General features: G+C 40.4%; 3 protein-coding genes across 5 annotated transcripts; 1 reads left to right on the forward strand and 2 right to left on the reverse strand.

Moving 5' to 3' along the window:
- Positions 1-84: 84 nt before the first annotated feature.
- On the forward strand, positions 85-8037 carry LOC115625892 (YEATS domain-containing protein 4). Of its 2 annotated transcripts, XM_030521121.1 has the most exons (4): positions 85-136; positions 238-326; positions 7228-7746; positions 7801-8037. In XM_030521121.1, exons 3-4 carry the CDS (start codon positions 7383-7385, stop codon positions 7956-7958), a joined length of 522 nt encoding a protein of 173 aa, XP_030376981.1. In that variant the 5' UTR covers positions 85-136; positions 238-326; positions 7228-7382; the 3' UTR covers positions 7959-8037. The 2 variants fall into 2 exon arrangements, with proteins under 2 accessions (XP_030376981.1, XP_030376980.1); XM_030521120.1 differs by lacking the exons at positions 85-136; positions 238-326 and having other exon boundaries at positions 7102-7746.
- Positions 240-2465, reverse strand: LOC115625889 (mini-chromosome maintenance complex-binding protein). Of its 2 annotated transcripts, XM_030521116.1 has the most exons (4): positions 2422-2465; positions 1182-2363; positions 878-1121; positions 240-778 (listed from the first exon to the last, which is right to left on the reverse strand). In XM_030521116.1, exons 2-4 carry the CDS (start codon positions 2360-2362, stop codon positions 395-397), a joined length of 1809 nt encoding a protein of 602 aa, XP_030376976.1. In that variant the 5' UTR covers position 2363; positions 2422-2465; the 3' UTR covers positions 240-394. The 2 variants fall into 2 exon arrangements, with proteins under 2 accessions (XP_030376976.1, XP_030376975.1); XM_030521115.1 differs by lacking the exon at positions 2422-2465 and having other exon boundaries at positions 1182-2421.
- LOC115625886 (cohesin subunit SA-1) lies at positions 2801-7029 on the reverse strand. Its single transcript, XM_030521105.1, has 10 exons — positions 6853-7029; positions 6471-6789; positions 6237-6410; positions 5880-6179; positions 5391-5824; positions 4494-5329; positions 4071-4429; positions 3716-4006; positions 3106-3646; positions 2801-3035 (listed from the first exon to the last, which is right to left on the reverse strand). Exons 1-10 carry the CDS (start codon positions 6921-6923, stop codon positions 2974-2976), a joined length of 3387 nt encoding a protein of 1128 aa, XP_030376965.1. The 5' UTR covers positions 6924-7029; the 3' UTR covers positions 2801-2973.
- Positions 8038-8573: the final 536 nt, after the last annotated feature.

The raw sequence follows: 8573 nt of genomic DNA on the forward strand, positions 1-8573 counted from the left end.
GTTCAAGATGCACTGATTCGTAAACTCGCTACTGGTTCAATGGTTCCTGAGCGATCTACAACAATGCAAACGTGACTACGAAGAAGTGATCTACAAGCGAACCAAAAACTGCTGCATGTCCACTAAGAAGGAAGGGGTACGCCAAAGATTTAAAATTGAGTACAATTAATATTTCTGAATTAGTTTATTACCAAATGATTTGAATGCAATGATATTCATTTCGTTCTTAATTTCTAGGACGACAATCAACATCAATTGTACATATTTACATATGTTGAATAGTTTGATTTCGCGGAAATAAAACAGCCAGACAGAAAAAATTATCGGTATGTATATATGTAGTATTCTTTGTTGTTATATCCTATAGCGGAGGCATTTACATTACTTCTTACATTTAAGTGTGCGTTTGGGCCGATGATTTAGGCAGTGCCTGCAAGCGCTGGCGTCGCTTCGTCTCAAATTCTGTAGCCAATTGCCAAGTTTCCTTGTCCAGATCAGCTTTGCCGCGCGCGATACCTAGTAGGCGAGAGAGCACCAATAACCCATGCAAGTCATCGGCATTGCTCTTCGCATTCGACTTCCGCATCTCGACGAAATCTTCCTGTATCATGGTGGTATGGTCATCACTGACATTAAATTGACTGATTCGCGCCTGGGTCAGATAGTTTCGAAATTGCAGCAAACGATCAGGGTTTAAATAGTGTAAGGCAGCTTTGAAAGATTCCTCAAACATCTCCACAGATTTGGCATCGGCATTAACCGGCAAGCAAAAATCACACTATAAGTATAAAAAGGGGTCAAATTAATCAGTTTTTTAAACGCTAATGCTAAGTTGTTCGAGACTTATTCGATTTGGATTGCGTATATATGTACTTACAGGCAGCATGCTGCGGCCCTCACTTAGAATCATTACGGGTATATCGACATTGTAGTCTAGGTGGAAAAACTTAAAGTCACACTTCAACTGCTGATTTTTGATTAAATGTGACAGATGCTGCATGCCCAGCACTCCACTGCTCTCTAATTTTCCCGGTTGCATGCGTGTCTCGTCAAGGACAAGGTGTGTATGGGGTGCCAATTGCAGCATTCCAGATACCAGCTTATTTGTGTCATAGTCCTTTCTGTTAAAGAAATATTACAGTATGAATAATGTATTTTATTAACCAAGCCTATTCACTTACATTGGCGCAAATGCAGATGTGTTCATAGTGTCCAGCGTCATAGGTATGTAATGGCTAGCTGGTAGCAGTAGCTCCATTATCTTGTATAGTTTTATTGTGTATTCCTGCAAGCCCTCCGTGGGTAAATTGCATATGTTAAGAGAAAATTTACCTATGCTTTGCATTTGAGCGCGGCTGTAAACTGTCGAAATAAGATGCGAGATTAAATACTCGGCGGCTAGGTCATCATCGAACAAACAAAGTTTAAATAAAATGCGCATCTCCTTGTGCACTGTTTCTTGTGATTTTGGCGGGATGTTTAAGTGAATGTCTGTAGGCTGCAGTAGACTTAGATCCAACAGAGGATTGGCATGCGACAAAAGACGCAATCCAAAAGCATGCAAGCGAGGTATTATAGATGGCGGCGGGTTAAGTGCTTGAAGTTCCTGCATATTTTCAATATCGTTATTGACATCCAGTGTCGTTGCATCTAATGCGGGATTCACTGACAAAAAACCAACAAAATCCACTATTGTATTGAGTGGGATTGCATCAAAATCCTCGTAAATCTTCACCATACAAGCCATGCTTGGACGACTTGGTAACGGCGAATTCAGAAAATATTCCGTACTCAACACTGGGGCTGTCTGCTCCCCAGATGAGCTCACATCCTTCAGCTGTGTAGTGCATTGCCTTTTGCAAGCCTCACTGGGTATATCCACATCCATTTCGATATTGTCTCCCTCATCGGCGGCTCGCTTTCGGGCAACACCTGATGTCAACGATGAATCCATATGAGGCTCTACATTACACTGCTTTTCGTGCTCTTTGACCCATTCATTGAGGCCCGGAATTGAAACAACAAATAGTGTGCGCCGCGTACTATGTACATTTGACTCGGCACTGTAGTCTACAGTCTCGCCATGGTGCAACCGCAGACAATCACGATATTTTCCCTGCTGCATCCGCGTGCTGCCGTTCGCTGCCTTAACCTCATAACTCTCAAGGTACATTTCTGGATCAATCATGTCCTGCACCATGCCACGAAATCGCACCAAAGTTTCATCTTTCAGCTTGTGCATTGGCGTGTAGTTCAAAAGCGGTATGTTTTTATATTTTTCCTGGTCCCGCAGCAGCTCTTTCCATCCAGTGGACGTAGACTCCCGTTCCATCAGCTCATCAGGCGTACTGGGTAGTTCCATACTAGAGGGCATTCTTTGTTTTAAATATAAAAACCACTTAAATTATTTAGTAAACACACCAACAGTTATCAATCGCGTTTTGCCCGCCAAAATCGTTGGTGGATTAACATTCGATAACCAAATAAAATGAACTCTCACAGGAACGCTTTTCTAAGGTTGTTTCAACAACAGATGTATAGGGCTGGAAAGTCCGCTAATTTAAAAGCAGTTGTCGATATTTGTAATCGATAATATTAATCGAAAATTCCTAAAAATTTGATAGGGTGGGGGTGTTGTGCTCCATACATAATTCAAATATGCATATTTTGCACAAAACTAAATATTTGTATCAGATAATCCATCTACTACACCCGTATTTATGATTATCAATTTCAAACAAACATTACACCTCCACTACACTTGCATTTATGAACGCTGTCGATAACTAGTTATATAGGATTTAAATTGCTAAATTAATTTTTTATTAAAAAGTTAAAATTTGAGAGTGATTGTCTTAAATTAAACTTTTACAAACTACAAAAACTTTACTTTAATCTTAGAAATGTTTAACTTAAAATCATCTTATCACCGGACATAGAATAACTGGGCTTGCACAAGCATATATCCAATTCTTAGCCTCGATAATCCGGATCATTGTGTTCCTCTTCATCCTCCTCCTCTTCTTCTTCATCATCTGTAAATGTTGAAAAGTTTTAAATATAAAAATTCAAATATTAAATTAAATTAATTATTCGTTGTCTCACCGTGTTCTCTGCGTTTGCGGGTATATGCACGACGTGTAGCCACCGGGGCCTGGTCAGTTTCGCCATGAAGCAATGAATTCCGATACAGCACTAGCGGTTGCCACTCCTCGGCACGACTAGATGGCATTCCAGGTGGTATTACCTTATCCAGAAAGCCCATAATTACCTTCTTATCTTGTTTGAGTAATTTGTAATTGAACTCGTTCAGAACTTCGAGAAATAGCAGTCGTGTCGGTGCACGCACTGGATCATCCGGTTGTTTGTTGGCCGCAAAATAGATCCCACCACGATGAATAGCTGCAACTGACTCGCGATTTTTTATCGCATCAAAACCAAATGTCAACGCAAAGCGTTTGGCCAACTCTTTAAGATCGGTAAATTCCTGAGAATTTTTGGCTACCATGCCATCTTCAGATTGATCCTGCAAGCTTTTGAAGACCGTTATCAGGCTCAGTAGTAACGTCATAGCGAAGTTGACTTTGTTGATCTCGCGTGCCTTGCCCAGTGTGGCTTTGATAATATCGCCATATTCCATGTAGCACTGCAAGTGGAATGCATTTTATTAAATTATAAAGCTGTATTTAAATGAAAAATAAACAGGCGGCCATACCTTCACATAGTATTTGAAAATTGTCGCTGCTCTCATTGTGGGTATAATGTTGTAGACAATGAGTTTGCAATAACAAGCCAAAAAATTGCGTTTCTTGTGCAGTTCTTCAATACGAGTCTCATCCTGCGCAACAACTTGTTTCAACGAAAAGACATAGTGTTGTACAAAATTGTCCAGGATTAAATGCTCATCCATACGAGACTTATACTCCAAGCTTCGAATCTGTTCAATCTCACTGCGCCCCAGTTGGTCGGAAAATATAATAAGTAGGTCGCAAACAGATTGATAGGCCTGTGTGTGAAGTAACAATATACATATATATAATGTGTGTATCGGGTAGAAGATTTATACTTACCGCCTCTTGTATTTGCACCGTCGGACCATCACGCGTCAACTCAAAACAGGCTGACATGAATGTGTCCAAATTGCTGCGCAATTCCGCCACAGCATCAGAAATATGCATAGTTTCACACTCGTTCTCCACATAATAAAGTCCCCAACTAATTGAAAAATAACAGGCCTCAATACAATAGGCCAAGGCCTCGTTAGGAAGACAACGTTCTCCATTCTCTTTGGATTGTGCCTCCTCAACGTCTTGGAATAGCGATTTGAATAGTTCCCACGGGTTAAGATTGTGCGATGAATACAAAATAGATAAAACCTTAAGAGTTATGGTTATGTTATAGATGTCGTCTTCATTAGGTGTTTCTTCGCCTGCGAAAAATTTATAAATATTAGACAATATTTAAAAGGTATGGCAACAAACTCTTATACTTACCCTGTATTAAATTTCGCCATTCATCAATGGCGTCTTTGTATTTGTTGACAGCACTTTCAATAATATTGGAGCGAGCTATGTTGCAGCGTGTGTAGGTAGCACTGCCTTCGGCGCAAAGGCACTCCAAAGTCTTGGCACAGGTCTCAAGAACATCGCGTCCAGTATGCTTGCACATTACCTGACTAATTTTGTCGAGCAGCGCCTGTAAGTTTCCCTCTTGTCTGTTGGTTGTATATAGATTTAAATCAAAGTATTGCGGCACTGCCAGCAAATTGGCCAACTTCTCGCTATCGGCCTGATACTTCTCGAGCAGTGCTGGCAGTGTTACGATAAAATGTTCTGTTAGTTTTGCCTTTTCATCCTGAATGGCTTTCACCTCTTTGACGCTGAGTGTGAATTTACGATTGCTAGCGCGTCCTACAGGCACTTCACCCGTTGCCGATTGCTTGACACTGCTGACCATGATCTCTATGAGCGTGGATTCTTGCTTATTATCCAGCACCTCTTCATTTGGTCCAGGCTCTTCCAGCAGTAAATCCGTCATGCATTCCCAATCGCGCATCATGACATTGCTATCAATAAACGAGTCAACCAGGTAGGCGCCGTGTTCATGAAGCTCAGATTCAATGAAGAATTGTACCAGATCACGTATAAGCGGCGTATTGGGCAAACGCACCTTGCCTCGCTTGGTCTTTGTTTCTTCCATGTCAGCGGTCAGATGGAAGAGCCGCACGTTGAGGAATTCTGCGGCAGCTTGAGCGACACCACGATGAGAGGAGTAAACCAACTCATAGACAATTTCACAATCCTTATCAGCCAAAATCTCAGGATGGATTCTGTGGTAGACAAGAAATATAATTTATAAACTGCATCTCACAGTCTATATAATATACATACTTTAATATACTAATAACCAGCTTGACTGCATGGACGGATACTTCAAATTCCTTATCCAGTGTCATGGCCACAATTCTATCTTTAAACTTCGACGTGAAAAGTTCAAGTTTTCCCTTTAGCTCGTCTTGATCATAGAGAGGCAAAAGCGATTGCAAACAACGCAAGCGCACCTCTCCAACCTTGTCATGAAGTGTCCAGCCAATGTATTTTAGATAGGAGTCATCAAGAAAATTCTGCGGATAATTCTCCATCCATATGCCTATCTCTGCCATACAAATGGCACGAATATCTGGCAATGCATCGCGATATCGATGTACAAATACCGACTTAAACATGTACGTTAACATGCTCTTTATCTCATCCATGTTCTCCTCAAGCTCGGAACGTTTGGTATTCAGAGAATCTAGACGATCAGAAGCGCGACGGTCGCGAGACTGCAAAAGAAGATTTAAATCTAAAAATTCGAAACAGTTATTGTTAAGATCTTACCTTTACACACTCCGCTTCAAACTGTTTTGCTGCATTATCAAAATTGTTTGAAACGAGCAAAGCCACATCTACCAAGGCTGTCATCAATTTCATGGCTGCCAGAGTTGCAGTGTGGCGGAAAGCACGGACTTGGGAATCGGACAAGCCTGTCAGCAGTGATATAACATTGTCCATCAGAAACTGATCATAGATAATGGAATACTGGCATTGTTTAACAAGCGTTTGCACAAAATCACAGAAGTTATTTTTGAATTTCTTCCACTGTGTGCCAGTCATAATCAATGGATACTCGCCGCTTTCCTGAAATTTGAAACAAATAATGAAACACCTCATAATTCCTTATATAATATAATGTACCTCATCAAACTCTTCCGTCATTCTTCTTATAATGGCTGTATGATCAACTGGATATTGTATATCCTTTGATATTTTACCCTTGCAACCGCTGGCATTTATAAAAAACTGCATCAAAGTAACAAGTGCCGTCTCCCGGTTTGTTTTATACTCTTCAATCCACTGGTCTACAATGTTCTGTAAAAAAAAACAGCTTTATTTAGTAAATGTGAGTTTGCTGGACCAATACTCGCTTACTGCAATAGGATTTTTGGAATGGCGCACTATGTAGTACAAGCTGTTTTCATCAGTGGTTATTTCACGCTCATTGTCAATGCGCTCTTGATGGTGCGACTTTTCGACGGGTTCTTTACGCGGTCGTTCCACGCGCTCCTTACGCTCAGCTGGCTGCTTGCGTGTTTGTGGAGTCTTTCGTTTGCGTGCAACTGGCGCAAAAAAGTCGTCCTCATCATCATCTATAATGGGCGGTTTGTCGCGCACACCTCCACGGGCACGCAATCTGGTCATACGCTTGGTTGGACTGTCTCCGTCCGAAGTGCTCTCATTCAGTACATCACTTCAATAAGAGTTTCATTATAGAAAGCTATATTTTCAGACCGCCAGAAACACCCATAAATACCTGTGAATGCCTTCCTCATAGGGAGGTGGATCGTCCATGCGAATCCGCTTACCGCCACGTCGGGCTAACATTTTGCAAGCTTTAAAGTCCAGATAGGACAATAATTCTCCCCACAACTGAAACTGCAAAACAAATATGTAACTTTTCTCCCGATCGAGCGACGCTGTACATGTACATCGAAGCTGTAAAAACACAAGGTTGCGATTCGATACTGTCCACCATGTGTTTCGATAACATTGCAGTAGTTGCATCAACTATACCATCTCTAATAGGCTATAGTGGCTCTGGCAAATATTTACGCGTTGCCCATTCACATTTCCTTTTTGTTCGATTAGTACATATATTTATATAAAAAGCCTTCGCATCAAATGACAGATTTCGGTTCCGAATCCGGTGGTCGTCTTAAAGGCGTCACTATTGTAAAGCCAATAGTGTACGGCAACATTGCGCGGTCATTTGGCAAGAAGCGGGAAGAGGATGGTCACACACATCAATGGAAGGTCTATTTAAAGCCCTATTACAACGAGGACATGTCGATTTATGTCAAGAAGGTACATTTTAAGCTGCACGAGAGCTATGCAAATCCTAACCGCATTGTGGTCAAGCCGCCATATGAGATAACAGAGACCGGCTGGGGCGAATTCGAGGTGGTCATAAAAATCTACTTCAACGACCAGTCCGAGCGGCCGGTGACATGCTACCACATTCTGAAGCTGTTCCAGTCGCCTGTAGTTGACGGGGAGCTTACGTCTTCTACTACCATGGATACAAAAAAGGGATTGGTGTCGGAATCGTACGAAGAAATAGTTTTCCAAGAACCCACCCAAATCATGCAGCATTATTTGCTTCTGTCGGATCAGAGTTCCATCGGTTTGCTCAACCACGACACAGATTGTAAGCCAATTAATTGACATCCCTATTTCTTTAAAACACCATTTCTTTTTTTAGTTGAGGAAAAAAAGAGAAAAACTTTGGACAACATTGTGAATGTAAAACAAAAAGTAAAAGGAGAGATTGTTACTTTAAAGGATAGGCTTAAACTGGCTCGAGAGACGATCGTTAAGTTCAAGGCAGAGCTAGCCAAAGTTCAAAAAGCATCCACTTAAAATAATTCGAAGTCTGCAATTCTGGTTACTTAAGTTATTATCAAATACATTTTTAAAATAATTAGTTCGTATGCAAAAATCGTATTTTTCTTTAACTCGTGCCCAATTGTTCAGGAATTGGAAATACTATTATTGGATAATCGAAAGGTTTAATGTAGTGAGTTCATATCCTTCTTAAGTATTATATGGACATACGGACCGGCAATACAGCGGAAATTTAAAAGGAAGTATTATTCATGGCAAGAAAACCGAACAGATAGGTAAACGGATGGTTTTCAATTGTTTCGCAATTACATTTTGTTATTTTTATAAATTATGGTATTTATAAAGTGTCATTATATGTATACGAAGACTAAAATTAATGCAAGCCTTAAAATTACATATTATTCAAATATTAAAATATTCAGAAAGTATTAAAATGGGAAAAGAATATTAGGCTAACTTAAAGTGTACATCCGAAAAAGCGCAATTTATTAAAAAAAAAAAAAGAAAACAAATAACCAGCATACTTATGTTGCCCTATTCGCTTTTGTTTAGAAAATCATCGCAAAAGGAACATCAATAAAAACAAAGGCAACGAGAAATTGTCCAGCACTGTTTTCCCAAATAGCGATG

The sequence above is a fragment of the Scaptodrosophila lebanonensis genome, unplaced genomic scaffold (assembly GCF_003285725.1).
Source record: "Scaptodrosophila lebanonensis strain 11010-0011.00,11010-0021.00 unplaced genomic scaffold, SlebRS2 tig00000080-arrow-pilon, whole genome shotgun sequence".
In the NCBI taxonomy this organism is placed as follows: domain Eukaryota; kingdom Metazoa; phylum Arthropoda; class Insecta; order Diptera; family Drosophilidae; genus Scaptodrosophila; species Scaptodrosophila lebanonensis.

Coding starts and splice junctions, on each gene's coding strand:
- LOC115625889 (XM_030521115.1), bottom strand. CDS start 2,374: ATGCCCTCTAGTATGGAACTACCCAGTACGCCTGATGAGCTGATGGAA. Junction 1,122..1,181: donor ACATCTGCATTTGCGCCAAT/GTAAGTGAATAG, acceptor TTTCTTTAACAG/AAAGGACTATGACACAAATA. Junction 779..877: donor AGGGCCGCAGCATGCTGCCT/GTAAGTACATAT, acceptor TTATACTTATAG/TGTGATTTTTGCTTGCCGGT.
- LOC115625886 (XM_030521105.1), bottom strand. CDS start 6,923: ATGTTAGCCCGACGTGGCGGTAAGCGGATTCGCATGGACGATCCACCT. Junction 6,180..6,236: donor TGACGGAAGAGTTTGATGAG/GTACATTATATT, acceptor TTCAAATTTCAG/GAAAGCGGCGAGTATCCATT. Junction 5,330..5,390: donor CTGGTTATTAGTATATTAAA/GTATGTATATTA, acceptor TGTCTACCACAG/AATCCATCCTGAGATTTTGG.
- LOC115625892 (XM_030521120.1), top strand. CDS start 7,221: ATGACAGATTTCGGTTCCGAATCCGGTGGTCGTCTTAAAGGCGTCACT. Junction 7,747..7,800: donor GCTCAACCACGACACAGATT/GTAAGCCAATTA, acceptor TTCTTTTTTTAG/TTGAGGAAAAAAAGAGAAAA.